Source organism: Hoplias malabaricus, chromosome 3 (genome assembly GCF_029633855.1).
Source record: "Hoplias malabaricus isolate fHopMal1 chromosome 3, fHopMal1.hap1, whole genome shotgun sequence".
Classification (NCBI taxonomy): Eukaryota; Metazoa; Chordata; class Actinopteri; order Characiformes; family Erythrinidae; genus Hoplias; species Hoplias malabaricus.
The window spans coordinates 22865635-22881410 of NC_089802.1; the positions used below are offsets into that span (position 1 = coordinate 22865635).

The window sequence follows — 15776 nt, forward strand, 5'->3', positions numbered from 1 at the left end:
ATACTTCTACATACCCTCTGCACTGGAAAGAGATCACTAGAACACATCCTCAGCAGTTGCCCAAGAGCACTCAGCGAAGGTCACTGACAAGTAGCCTCAGTGATAGGTACTGCCAAGAAATACTACAGGCCAAGCAAGCCTATGTCATTTGTGCCTGTATTCCTATATATGCACCTGCATACATCCAGTACCAACAATTCGGTCTTCCCTGCACTAATCCGGAGGTGTTGTTTCTCCAAAATACCAATATAATGTCAATGATATTATTACATATATGCAGATCATCCATGCACTGATGCATGCCCATCTTTTTGCATCCTTAGCATCCGAAAAATGCATTTTTTTAAGGTGTCCCTGCTTTCACTGCCAACTGGCTGGCACTTAATTGAGAAGGAGGTATATACAGCCTGCTGTATAAAATTAAATGACTAGTAATTCCAGCTAACTTCAAATATGGCAGAACAAAAAGGCAGTCATTGGTGAAGACTGCTGCTGTAATTACTTTAGCTTGGCAGATGTGAAGGGCAATGGAGCTTTCAGAAGCAGATCATATGTGACAGCTGTGCATTGCACACATTCCAGAGTCCAATTGCAGCTCCGTTTGCATTTACTCACCATTATATGACATCATAACTGACACTGAGTAGTCAGGCCTAACAATCATCCTGACAGACAGATCACTGACTACTGGTTAAGACACAATTACAATACAGTCTGATTGGAGCTGTTTATAATCCTGAAGAAACACAAACCAATTTATATTAACCATCTCTCATTTGACTAAGTACTGTTTCTTCAGCACCATTCATGCAAAAAATTAAAAGTAAATACATAATTAAAGGTTAATAACAATCCCATTTCCTAAAATGTTCCTAGAACATTTAAATCACAGTTAAAATCACTGACTGACTGCAATTTTGAAATTGATGCTTTGAATCTATTCAAAAAATGTGAAGAGTGAATATTTTACTGAATATTGAAATCTAAAAAATTTCCAAACATTTCGGTCCCACTTAATATTGTGTCTCTAATAACTGTGTAGTTACACATGAACAACATATGCAACAACAATGTAACTACTGATGAATTAGTACCTGTTAGAGATGGATTACAGTAGTAATACATATGTGTATCAACTTCAGCTTTGCCTTTTGTAACACACAAGGTTTGTTCATAGTTGTAACACCATATTTTCTCTCGTGAAATTACACTCATGTAACAACATATGTGTAATTATGTTGCGCCTGCTGCTTTAAGCAGCAGCGCGCATTATGTTGCGCCTGCTGCTTTAAGCAGCAGCGCACAATATATTGTTATCCGATTTTGTTTTTTTTTTATTATTCCATGTTTCCTTGTCCGCTTAACTAGTCCCGCAGTTTTCGAGCTATTGACTCCGTTCCACCTGGAAATCGTGTGTCCTATAGCGACGATGTGGGCTTGTATACAGCTTTCCGATACCCACACTCGTTCGTCTGCTACATTCGTTTTTCGCTCCGTTTTTCCCCAGTCATTTCTATGGAATTAATTTTCAAAGTGCTCTAACTCAGTCATTTTTCAAGCTACAGACACGGGATTTCAGACGGTCAGACCCGGGCGTACCGGGTCCCATCACGTTCGTTTTTGGACCTCTTGCACTCATCCTTCTCTTTCTATCCCTCTTTCAAAATCCCTCCATTCATTTCAATGGGAGGCTCTTAGAGTGGGGTGATGTCATACACTATGTTCTCGGACCGAAAACCATTTTTTCACTTTTCAGCCGAACAATTCGTCATAACTTCCTCATACTTTCACCTAGAAACGTCATTTAAATTTTATATTGGTAGAAAAACTTGGCCTTTCTAGCATCTGTAAATTTGAACATTATTGAAAATACCGTTTTTGAGTTATGAATTTTTGTTCGGCACTAGGGACGGCTCCCATAGAGTTCAATGTATTTTTAGAGCGGCTCAGAGTGCGGTTTCTAAATTTTTCTCCTGTTTTTAACTCGTCATAACATGCTCAATTGTTACTTAATCTGCAGATTTTTTATACCATATCGATCCCCAGACTCTACTTGTCACAATGGTATATACGGTTAAGTGATGTGGGGAAATCTTTCCGAGCTATAAGCATTTGTTCGGAGGGTGGGTACGCTTCTTTTTCAATTTTCTGCCGAACATTTCACCATAACTTCCTTATACTTTCACCTACAGACTTCACTTAAATTTTAAATGGTACAGATATTACCCCTTTCTCAAACTTGTAAGTGTCAGACCGTTTGAGAATACCGTTCTTGAGTTATGAATTTTTGTTCGACACTTGGGAGGGTTTTACTCCCATAGAGCTCAATGTATTTTAAGAGTGGCTCGGCACACAGATTTTCAAAACTTTGCCTGTTTTTAACTCGTCATTACACCATCAATTCTCGCTCAAAGTGCAAAAATTTTTACACCATCTCGAGCACCAGACTCTCCTTGTCGTTACGGTATGTTTCGTTCATTTTTGGACCTGGAAAAGTTTTTGAGATATTTTAGGTTTTTTGGAGCCCCCCTCGGTTGAAATTCATTGAATCATGAGTCTGTCAGTTGGGGCAGAGGCGGAAGGGAGAGGTGTGAAGGACAGACATACATAAGCACTCTCACTTTAAAGGTCATTTTAAGGGGGACGTCTTAATTATCCAGGGTTTTTTAAGGTGGAATTTTTTTTAGAATACCTCATTCACAATATACAACATTTTAAGCTTGATTTCAAGTGGTCATTTTTAAAGGTGGACGTCTCAATACAACTGTGGGTTTCTTAAGGTGGAATTTTTCTTAAGGTGGTATTTAAAATGTATTGGTTATCTTTTTTTGCTTTTAAGACTCTTTTGGCCTGCGATGTGGACATCTCACTACAATTCTGGGTTTCTTAAGGTGGAATTGTTTTTAAAGGTGGAATTCAAAATGTTTTGTTTTCCATTCACGGCCTACGGAGCTCCATAGAGTCCAATGCAAACTGCTGTGGAAGAGTGCTCTCTTAACATCCCACTACCAACAGCTAAGCAGTCAACACCTTCACCATAGCGTCGCCTAGTGACCCACGCGGGTTTTCCGTACAGACGACCTCACTTTAAGCGGGAAATACGCGGATCGGGGGACGGGGGTTTCATCCTGGAAATGCAAACTTCTAGTTATATTAGTAATCAGACTGGAACAAGATTTTTTTTGTTCCAGAAGCCTTTTCTGGCACATATGTATTAACTTACATTAAGACAATAAACTGGATTTGTCATAGATTCTAAACTTTAGCTAATATTTGTAATTGTTGAGACATTGTGACCAATTTCAGCTTTAAACCAACCATGTGAGAGTACAGCGGATGTCCATAATTTCACAATGTAACAGTTATGAAAATATTTAAATGTATTGCATTATTATTTCCCCTAAGCAATGTCTATAATTACCACTCAATTAATACACAGTACCTACATAACTACACAGGAAATGTCCATTTATTTTAAAGTGTAACTTTTACATAACTACTCTGGGATAATTCATTATTAAAGACAAATTAAAATGAAACAACTATTTATCTCATTGTAACATATATGCTATTACTACAGAACTGCATATACTAAGAGCTATTTAGTAAATGTATTCTAATAACGACAGTAAAATTTTAAACAAATTCATAATTTTATCAGCTGAAGCTAGTTACAATGTCTCAACAATAACAAAAATAATTGCTAAATGGCAAATGCTCATTCCAGTCTGATTACTAATGTAATTACACCTGTTATTAACGCCCTCCTGACAGGTCTTCCGGCCTGTGCTGTGAGACCGCTACAGATGATCCAGAATGCTGCAGCACGCCTGGTTTCAGCCAGCCTAAAAGAGCACATGTCACACCCCTATTAGTTGACCTGCATTGGCTACCCTTAGCTGCTCGCATCAAATTTAAATCACTAATGATAGCCTTCAGAGTATTCACTGGATCTGCTCCCATCTACCTCAATAGACTCCTAAAACCATGTGTTAGCGCCCGCCCTCTCCGTTCCTCAAAGGAGCGCCAACTAACACGGCCAACCTCCCATACAGGTCAGTCGAGGCTATTCTCATCTCTGGTACCACGCCGGTGGAACGAGTTTCCAAGCACTATCAGACCAACAGAAACCCTCTCCACATTCAAGAAATCCTTGAAAACCCAGCTCTTCAGAGAGTATCTCTTGCACTGAAAGTCTTTCTTTAATGCACTTATTACTTCCTGGCATATTGCACTCAGTGTAAGGTATTTTGTATAAATTGTGCTGTAGTTTGAATGTTAGATCCTCTTTTGTAAGTCGCTTTGGATAAAAGTGTCTGCCAAATGCATAAATGTAAATATAAATGTAAATGTTATTACATGAGTGCAATTGCATGAGAGATAATATGCTATTACAACTATGAAGATCCACTTGTATAATCACAAAAGGCAAAACTGATACACACATGTAATTACATAAGCTTTATTAATGTAATCTGTTACAAGTACTTATTAATCAGTAGTTACATTGTTGTTGCATATGTTGTTCATGTGTAACTACACTGTTATTAGAGACACAAATTGGGACCCATTTGTTTCAAATTTGTTCAAGTTCAAAAAAAAAATTTTAGGGGTCATGTCAGACAACGAGTGAAAGTTGCTGAATAGTGAGCTCATCCCCGTTTAATATTTTATACAACAAGGAATATTGATGTTCAGTTTGATTGGTCAGCTCTAAGGAGTATAAAAATGTAAAAATATCTTGAGCCAGTGGTTTGTGGATACATAAAACCACTTCTAACTTCCCACAGACCTAAAGCTATAGGAGAAAAAAATGTTGGTGACATGTCCTGTGTGACAGGCGGGCCACAGCTACACAGCCTATGGCAGGATACTGGGAATATGCATACAGGGCTAACAAAAATTTCTAACAACCTGGAGGGTGTATCAGACATGCATTACACTACTGTGTGAGTGGCTGTAAAATTTTTTACTATATTTATAAGGATTGATGAGGTTGAGATGAGTTTAATTTCTCAACTCTTTTGATAAAAAGCACATGCATCTGAGTTCCTGAAGGCAAAGAAGATGTGGTGAAGGAGGAACTGATGCCATTACTTGATGTGCACATGGGCACACAGGACTGTGGAGAAGTGTGGTATGGGGAAATCCATGGCTTCAACCATTTATCAATCACAGCATCCTTTAAAAGGTTGCAAAATTTCACCCCAGTTTTAAATGAATAAGTATTCCATGTATATGTCTAACAGTCAAAACCCATCCACACAGGTTCTAACAGACCTTTTATTTTTTGTTTTGTTTTGTTTTGCTTTGGGATTTATAAATAAAATTGTAACAAGAGCAGATCCACTGGATTCTTTTACTGAATAATTACTCAGAAAATAAAATGAGTTTTTAAATCCATCCATCAATAGTGTGCAACAGATGAAATATACAGACTATATCTCTCAACAATATTTAGATGCTGTGAGATAAGCTCAGAATACTTCATTCTTTAAATATTCTTTATTCTTGTAAGTTCTCAATTTAATCTCACAGCTATTGTAACTACATCTTCATTATACATTTAATAAATACTTCTTATTTTTAGGTCCACAACATCACACAAGCAGGGCTGTAGACTCTATACCTTTTTCTTAATGATTCGATGTACAGTTTATGACATTTGTAAATGCTTTCCCATATATAATGGCTGGCTGAATATCTGACATATTCAATATTAAGTGCTAAATGAAGTGTTACATCCCTCACACTGTTACACACACAGACTCACAAATACAGAACCTTGGATTCACCTTTCCTACACTGTAAAATCTGACACTGAATGTATTTTTAAAAAATCAAGTTGAATTTACTTACTTTCATACATCTAGTTAACATTAATTAATATAAATATGTAGATTGTTCTATCTCTGATTATAGCATTAGTACTACACTGTTAACCCTAATTGTCACGCACTTGTCCTGTCATACCTGTTTTCCCCACCATGTACTCTCTCTGCACATGGCTCTGTCTGTTGTTGTTTATGTCTCCGCCCATGTCCCGCCTCCTTGTCCATATTCCTCATTATATGTTTCAGGTGTGTCTCATTTGTAAATAGTATTCAAGTTCCCTTGTGTCATTTCCTGGTATCGTCATTCATTTTGTTTCCAAGCTATGTCGTGTTGTTTCTTTCCTACTCCGAGTCAAGTTGTTGTCTTTCCCAGTCAAGTCGTTTCGTTTTGTTTCCAAAGTCATGTCGTGTTGTTTCTTTCCTACTCCGAGTCAAGTCATTGTGTTTCCAAAGTCATGTCGATTTGTGTCATTCTCATTTCTAGTCATGTCATTTCGTTTCTCTCCCCAAGCCATGTCATTTCTTTCCTCTAAATATCGTTGTTTAGGCTCCAGTGTTTCCATGTCTTGTTCCTTAGTTCGGTCTGTCTAGTTGTTGCTGTAGTTGCCTGTCTTTGTTTTTTGTTATATCTTTTGTTTAATTAAAATCACCGTGTTTTAGCAAGTGCATCCGCCTCCGTCAGTCCACCCCGCGATCCTGACACTAATAATTTAAGTTTACTCTAATTATTTGAGGTAATTCGTTTCCTCAAATGGATTAAGTTTTGAAGGGTTTTTTTTTTTTGAGTAATCTGAAATAATAACTGCTTCATAACTGTTTCAGCTTAACTACACTTGTTGAAAGTACACATGAATCATTCCAACATAGGTATTTAAGTTTAAAAAAAAAGTATTGGTAGTACATTTTTAAATTTAATTATTTGTGACGACTGGTGTCAAGAAGAACATCCAGCGTCATTGCTGCCTTTAACACTCTTTATTAAAACTCTCTGAAAAAACATCAGAGAATAAGAACACCAAGTACACATGATTATTCAAAGAGTAAGGACATTTTTAGGGTCACAATTGCTTCAACACTGTTTTAATCCCTGTGTTTAATCTGCGTAGTCAGAGTGAGTGGAATCTACCAGTGCTAAGCTGCAAATCATACTCGCAGGTTTTGCAGAAACACTTATTTTGAATCAGGGGATAAGGGAGGAAGGCTCCTTTCCAAATATATAAAACAAAATAATGACTTATCCCAGCAGTTAGATATTTTCTGGGTGATACAGTCCTTGCAAATGTAGGGATCAACAACATTTTAAAAAGATTTTATAAAGATCTTTATAGTTCAGCATTTAATAAAAAGATAGGTGCAACTCATTTAGAGCCATTAGGTCCATGCAAATTGTTGAAGAAGCAAAGAGAATTCTTTATTCAGAATTCTTTATTCTATTGAGGAACTTACTAAATTGATTAGGGCCCTGATGGTGGGCCTGATGTTTACACTGAAAAGACTTTGTTTTAAATCGGTACATCAGAACTAGTTCCTTAATTGTGAGATATGTATACAGAGGAATTACAGACAGTTGTGCAACTTCCAACTATAAGGTAGGCATAGATAAGCCTTGTCCATAAAAAAGGTAAAGACTCTAGTGACTGTAAATGTTAACAATTTCTTCAATTAAGACAGATGTTAAAACATTTTTGCAGGAAGTGACAATAAAACCTTACATGCCACATAATTCTGTGCTAAGTGGCACTGCAATAATCCATCCTGAGTCATAAATTTTCAAGTGCAAAAATACAAGAGCTTCGTGGCAATACTCATGTCCCTGAGAACTCTAGCACTCAGCACACCAGCCAACAAGTTGATGTCCTCTTTTGATTGGCCATCCTTAAGGAAGGAGGCAAGTTGGTGCTGTGTATCCTGGTCCTGGTGAATCAGCTTTACCTTTCATGCTCTAAGAAGCCTGTCTTTAAAGGGCTGAGCTGGGGCAACCAGGCCTGCTTGGCACCAACTCAAAATCAAAGGCAGGGGAGAGGAAACAGAGCCATGGGCCAATTACCATCCTCCAGCTCAAGTGAGCCACAAAATGAGAATGGAAATGAAAAGTAAGGAGGGGGACAAGAGGGACCAGTCTCATTAGCCTGTGCAGACCTGCTCTTCTGATGACTCCAACAGGCAATGAAATAGAGGGATGCGCTACACCTGCCAAATCAATCTAGCCCCCTTTTTACACTATGCACAGCAGTTGACAGTGCAGAGACATCATTCAGTGCTGAAGAGGCTAGGTTATGAATAAAAAGAATGCTCTAGAAAAACTACACCAAACAGGATTACAGTATTACTGATGCGAAGCACATTTCAGGGTATTTTTGGAAGTGTCTATTAGAATATTCAGAGTGTGCTATAGGTCATCTTTGTTCTATACATGCAACTTGTCAGTAAAAAAATCTTATCAAATTACACACTTTTGAGGAGAGAACATATACAAGATATTTCTGTATTGCTCCCACATTTTAGCTATGTCTCATTTTGTAACACAGCTGAGGTGTGTTTAGGGCTGTATCAGAATAAAAACATGGATTGGCCCAAAATCCCCAAGGACTGAAATCCCTCCACTAGTGAAGCGAATAACCACCAATTGAATTCAGTCCTATGAATATTCAGTGAAATTCCACCCAAGTCCAGAAATCCTATGAGATTACAGGAGTGCAAACCCAGCAGGTGTCTGGAGAGTGATGTTTTAGTAATGGGAAGCAGGTGCTCTTACCTTGTTTCCAATGGCTTTTTTGGGAGGGAAGTTGAAGTTGTCAACCTGGGAGTACTGGGCACGTAGGTGATTATGCAGTGCTCTAAACTCAGCATAGCGCCGATATACATTCCACTCATTGTCTAAGATCCTGATGTATACCTGAAATATAAAACAATCAATGAATATTTAATAGATCATCTCCTATTTGGGTGAACAATCCCTGTTTGCTAGAATCTCAGTTCATGCTTTTCAGTCTTTGGAGGTCTCTATTTGCCCCTCCCCCCCTAAACATATTAGAACGTGTTCAAGCACAGATTTGAGAGTGAAGGCTGGCAAATGGTGAGGAAACATCCTCAGAATTGTATACAAACAATTTTTATTTACAATCTTGAACAATGACTTTAAACCAACTACCTAATATTGTGTAGTCCTCCTGTGCTGACAAAACAGCTTAGACCGGGGGTAATTAATTAAAATTCATTACAGTCCAGGTAAAGAACATTTTCTCAAACCAAGGTCTGGAACATAATGTATAACTTGCATTATGATCGGTGCCATATGCTGTACACTGAAATAGGCTTATAGTTAAAGCAAAATGTATGTATAGCTAACATCTGAATGTCAGATGAAATTACACTTTCAATTTCATTTCAAAAAGTTCTTTATACTTATAAATACTTACAGAAAATACTCTAAATAAAATGTTCTTTTAACATGTCAAGTAAAATGTACAAATAAAACAATAATAAAAAAAATGCATATGTCAATAAAGTCCCTATAGATTTGTCTTGTATTTGCAGTTGACTTTACTGCTTTTCCATTACCAGCAAGCTGTTTGGTTCTTTATGCTGAAGGACCGGACTTTATCCGTAAACAGAATCCATATTCAGCGTTATGTGAATTTCAACCAGCAAACGTTCCCTTCTCATTAAAGTTTCTGGATGTACCTCACACAACACAGTCATCCAGAAATTGCCTCAAAAGAGCTTTTATCATGTCCCTTGGGCTATTTTACTGGCCCCAGAACTGTTGTGTTTGGAGCCCTGCCCTTTGTGTATCACTCATTTGAGTCACAGCGCTCTTCATAATGCAGCCCCATATAATGAAAAGCATCATATGTGATATGCAGAATCTAGAAGCGTTACACTACTTAAAACAAACACACTGTTCAAAATTAAACAGCTCTTAATAGTTTATCAGTTACAGGTCCAGGTCCAGATAGGACAGCGTCTGGGTCAGGACCCAGACCATGGCCCACCTAAGCATGATCCCTATTCATGACTCTAAAAGATTTCTGAATGTGTCTTCTGGTACCAAGATGTTAACACCAGGTGGTTTAAGTCTTGTAAGTTGCAGTAAGGCCTATTTTTCCTGCGATATTATGCAATCTTATTTTTACAGTCCAAGATAAAACTGTATACACAAAGTTAAAGTGCTTTGATCATTCTTATGGTTTGTTCTTCACTGTCCATGATCACGTGACCTACTAGACCCTAAAGTCCATCCATTAGAGTGTGCGAACATGTCAAAAACAGCTTATTATTTGTCAGGGCCAGACTGAATGTATGGGCGAAACTGTGAGGAAACCCATGCAAAGCCTTGGGAGATTCAGGATGGGTTTCTTTATTATTATTATCCCCCCCCCCACCCCACCCCCGCCCCCAAGCTAGACAAAGCTGCTTTTCTAGATTGAAATGAAATGTAATCAACCCAGATCAGACAAGGCATTCATTAATCAAGAGCTTTCAGATGTTGTTACTATATAACACTATAAATTAAACAGTGTGACAAACACATTGACAAACAGTCTCAATTGGAGGAAAACATAAGACAAAATCATGGTGTATTAAAGCTAGCATAGCCACAGCAAAACTATCCTCATTATCATATATATTTATGGAGACATGATCTAAAGAGCAATCATTGCCTCTCAGCAATTGCAGATTATTTATTTTGATTTTTAGGGTCAGTGCCAGTGGAAATGGAATCTTTAACAAGGATAAAAATCAGTAAAATATATGATAATTTCTAAAGCTACCCACCATAAATCACTGGAACATGTCCAATTAATTATGTCCCCCCCCCCATAAATATTATTTCACAGAGGAGTTATTACTTCCATGGCAATTTTAAAAATTGGCAAGCATAACAAGCAAATCACATATTTAATTAAAAAGTGGCATGCTGTAACCCTTTTCCACAAGTTATCAAATCAAATCAAATTTATTTGTATAGCGCATTTTACAACTGACGTTGTCACAAAGCAGCTTCACAGTTTCAGAACAGAACATTTAAATCAAAGCCCAATGCGAGCAAGCCGAAGGCGACAGTGGCAAGGAAAAACTCCCTCAAGGCTGGAGGAAGAAACCTTGGGAGGAACCAAGACTCACAAAGGGGACCCATCCTCCTCTGATCAAACTATAGATTTAATTTTAAATGATCACCAATGAAGTGTCATTATGCTACATATTAATAATAAGGTGAGCAGCTGGTCTGGTCTGGTCTGGGCCGCAGGAGAATCCAGCAAACAATCTTCCATCAATGGGCCACCATTTTCTCAGAAAACAGTAAAGGGAAGCAGTTAGTTTAGTTGAGTGCAGCAGAGAAAAAGAGCATGTAAATATTTTCATTAGTGTAGTGACAGATCTGACTTTAACAGACTGGGAGGAGGGAAACAAACAAGAGAAATTGTGAGCACATCATCCGGGTTTACCCTGATTCCCCATGTGCATGAGTTCCTGAAACGACAACCTTAAACTAAACAGAGGTTAGTTGCCAAAGGCTAAACTGAACAAGTGTGTTTTGAGCCTAGACTTAAACATAGTGACTGTGTCTGCGTCCCGAACATTAGCTGGAAGATTGTTCCAGAGCTGAGGGGCTTTGTAGGAGAAAGCTTTCCCCCCTGCTGAAGTCTTATGAATTCTGGGTACTAGTAAGAGGCCAGCACCCTGAGATCTGAGTAATCTTGGTGGTTCATAGTGCGTGATGAGGTCTCGCAAGAATTCAGGGGCGAGACCGTGTAGGGATTTATACGTGAGTAAAAGAATTTTGTAATCAATATGGAATTTAACTGGAAGCCAGTGAAGGGCCGATAAGACTGGTCTGATATGATCAAATTTTCTAGTTTTAGTGAGGACCCTGGCTGCAGCATTTTGAATTAACTGGAGTTTACTCAAGTTTCTGCTGGAGCATCCTGATAAAAGTGCATTGCAATAATCTAATCTTGATGTAATAAAAGCTTGAACTAATTTTTCCACATCTGGGAGGGATAAGGAATTTCTTAACTTAATTTCTTAACACAGTTCTGTTGGGTCTTAATTAAAAATCTGTAACATGCTTTGGACAAACAGCACAGCACGATTCTTACCCTGTCTGAACAATACTTTCCAGAAGGGTGGGTTTCAACACCTGTTCCTTTACATGAGAATGAACCAAAGGTTAACACTGCATTTACTTAATTCTCTATTCTCATTTTCACCATTTTTACCCAGTAGTCTCCTATTTTGTTGTGTTGGTTTTACTCTCTATATTGTCTTTGTGCTCATATGAATGCAGGTCCATTTCAGTGAGTGGAGATACTCAGAAGAGGAGGTGGGATCATTTTAAAGTCTCTGCACTTGACCTAAGAAGTGCATAATCAGAAAGGCTTGTTTTATCACATGTTTTCTGACTTTTGCAGACCACTACAGTATAGAGTGAACTGTATACCCAAATTATCATTCACATGTAATACTTTTTTCATTAATATGCCTATATTTCTAATTCTTAAGTTAACGTATAATGTATAATTGTATATAAAGTCTATACTATGCTAAATCCTTTTTAAAGTTTGTAATAACAGAGATGCTGAATTACACTGCTGGTAAATGTAAACACAAGTCATAGATAAAACAGCATAAAAAGACCCATAAATGAGCCATTTATACAGTGCAGCCTAGCTCTGGTGAGAAAGTTCATTTCAGATACTCCCCTAGAGATGTACTCCTTCTTATCTATTGCTACATGGATGCATCCCACCTCTCTGACATACGCGTTTTCAAAACATGGTGAATGCTTCCAAATTTGGCTTGGATCAGATGTGCTCTTTGGATTCCTGTGTGCAGTTATTTGTTGTTTCACCAGACAAAGCAGTATGGCCAGACGTATCCTGCAAAGCTAAGCTTGCAGGTGCACAGATGACAAAGTTGTCAGAATTAGTTACAATGATAACACTATTCCTCATCTCCTCTTAGCTATGGATTCATCCCTGCAGCAGACAGCGACAGAGCCCATGGTGAAGGATGCCTGGTGAGCCACAGGCTAAGTTTCATTACATAGGAGCTGGACTCCTCATGGTAGCCCTGATATGGACATGGTGACAGATATGGCTTTCACAAACTCCCTTGTCTGATGCATGCAACATAACTGTGCCCGAAATTGCTTTTGCACCAGGTCAACTGTTAGGATCAGTGGCCAACAGGTCAGTGTGCCTCTACAACCACACATTTATGTTTCCCAGTGAGCACAACTGCACAGAGATAAGCTGCTTCCCAGAGCAACAGCATGCCTATTCAGAGAATGATCAAGCTCCCCCAGGAGTCAGTAAATCAAAACTAGTAGTTCACATCCCTCAACTTTTGGGACACTTATTTCTATAAGCTTATTGCACAGGCTCATTGCTATTTTCTGAGGTTTGGTTTTCGAAAACAGTGTGTTTTGGTTCAAGGTTCTCCCATTCGGCAAGCCCCTGGCTCTTTTCCAGCTGCATGAAGGCAGCCCAATCTCCATATTTTGGGCATGAAAATCTTTCCTTAGCTGGATGATTGGCTGATAAGTTCCTCTTACACAGGAGCATGCCTTTTCAGATATCAATGCTCTCCAGTGCCATTTTCCAAACGAGTGGTTTTGAAATTTCTCCTACACCTCTTGGACTAGAGCATTTACAATAAGAGTGTATGGGCTGGTATTTGAGCTAAACATATTGAAGTGGATGGCTTGTGCTTGGGGGAACATGGGCGGGTCTTTAGCTTTCTCAAATGACGCCACCTTACAGGGCTCCTTGTAGCCCACAATGCAATTTGCTCTAGGTGTTGGACCCTTAAGTAAGCCTTCCTTTAAGACAATTTCCCTGGTAGCCACTAGCCTCCCTTTAAGACACTTTCCCTGAAGTTGGTTTCACCTAAAATTGCAATCTTGCTGGTTATAGTCTCTGCTAAATGGGTCAGCAAAATCACTAAAGGTACCAACAGTATAAATATATCTTTGGAAGTAGAATGGTAGTTTTAAAGTGCAGTTTTATTCCAATGTCTTTGTCTGCTATTGTTGCTGTGCTGCTGGTGGGCCACTATCTAAGAAAAGGTGACTCAAGCCATTATTTTGGCTTAAAAAGTGGCTGGTTCTGCGCCTACTTATGAGATGGTAGGTCACTCAACAAGGGGTGTCTTAGCCTCATGGGCTGTGCTTTGAGGAATACAGCCCTCTGGCATTTGCTTGGCAGCAACTTGTTCATTCTGTACACTTATATCAGATATTTACAGAATGAATGTGGTCACAACTGTAAAGGGACATCTATTTTGTTAGCCCTGGTCCAGCCTGAACAGGACATTTTAGTCAGATCCACCGACAGAGATCCACCAACAGCAACAGGGCCACTTGTCTCTTGGGTTTAGATTTCCAAGGGTGAAGGACATAGGTAATACCATTTTATATAGGTGCACATGTCACACACATGATGTTGCTGGTATAAAGTCTGCGCTCTGTGCTAGGAAACAATCCAAGGCTAAGCCTCCCACAGGCAATCATCCAGCATTTGTAGAACCATTGGTAAGGAACCATTTTGTTATCTCAACAAAATAAAATAATATAAATAAATTAACCAATTTCTGGTTGCCTTTCTGTCTATTCATATATTAGTTCAGTCCATCCTTGCTTAAGGGAATTCTCCTTTGTATATACTCTATTACAATAAGGTTTGTTGATTGTAAATTATTATTGATTCATTTGAATGTATTTTCTGTTTTTTTTTTATCTTTTTAAAAAATAAACACATTCACCTTTGCCGATAAATAGAATACTTATAAAAAAAACTGATCAGTTCACTTGTTTAAAAAAAAAAAAAAAAAAGGCTAGGCATACACCTTACAATCTTACGATATTTATGCTTAGACAATCACTCAAACATACACACCTATGAACACTTTTGTATGATAAATCCACCTACCAACATGTGTTTTGGTATTGTGAGAGGAAAACCAAGCACTTGGAAGAAACACAAGGAATAAACACCAAGCTCCTTCACAGACAGTGACCTAAGGCAGGGCTTGAAACCATATCCCCAGGAAATTGTAGCAACAAATACCCGTTCAAAGCAAGAATACACATGGGGCAATTTGTACACACAACCCATTAAATTTCAAAAGAACCTTTATTCCCTGCTCAAAACCAAACTGATGAATTGCTTATTAAGATTGCAAACTGATTATAATTATTCACTCTTTTAATCAATCATTCATTCATTGTCTGTAACCATTTATCCAGTTCAGGGTCGTGGTGGGTCAGAAGCCTACCTGGAATCACTGGGTGCAAGGCGAGAACACATCATGGAGGGGGCGCCAGTCCTTCCCAGGGCCCGTATAATCATTTAAAATAACTTTCATGCAAACAACTGCAACTAAATTTTGAATCTATATTTCTCAGACTGAACTTGCACAAGCCTTCTGCATATTGTCTGAGTTGAGCTCTTTATCAGTTAATGGCAAGTCTAATTCATGTAATGAGTCAATCAACATGTAACTCAAGTTACAACTGATCATGAGGAAAAAATCCAAATGCCAGACAAAAGTCCCAGATAAAAAGCCAGAACTGGCCAGCACTTTGCCATTCAGAAACTGTGCATATATTATATAATTTGGTCAGGAGAAAAAAAGGGGGAAGAAAGGCATCTATTTTCCAGCGGTATCCTTCCTATTTAACAATACCACAAACACCTGAAAAAATTATTTGGGGCATTACCATCGCTTTCGTAACAAGCATTTAATTTGGCAAATGTCTTGGAGTAAATAACCCTCTTGTTTGCCTTTTTGTTTTCTATGCCCAATAGGCTTCTTGTCTAATCTGAGCAGAGGATAGGCAGCAGTAATGGATTTAACAAAGGGATACTACACAATTTAATTACACAGAAACTACAGAGCAAAATGAAGGACAGAGACTTGAGGCTGTGGAAATTT

At 38.3% G+C, this 15776-nt stretch overlaps 1 protein-coding gene across 1 annotated transcript in view; it reads right to left on the reverse strand.

The window, feature by feature from the left end:
* snx29 (sorting nexin 29) overlaps positions 1–15776 on the reverse strand; it is a 160006-nt gene that overhangs the window by 34409 nt on the left and 109821 nt on the right. Inside the window, exon 19 of the mRNA XM_066664497.1 lies at positions 8590–8730. Within this exon, the coding sequence (XP_066520594.1) occupies positions 8590–8730 (141 nt within the window). The remainder of the gene's footprint in view (positions 1–8589; positions 8731–15776) is intronic.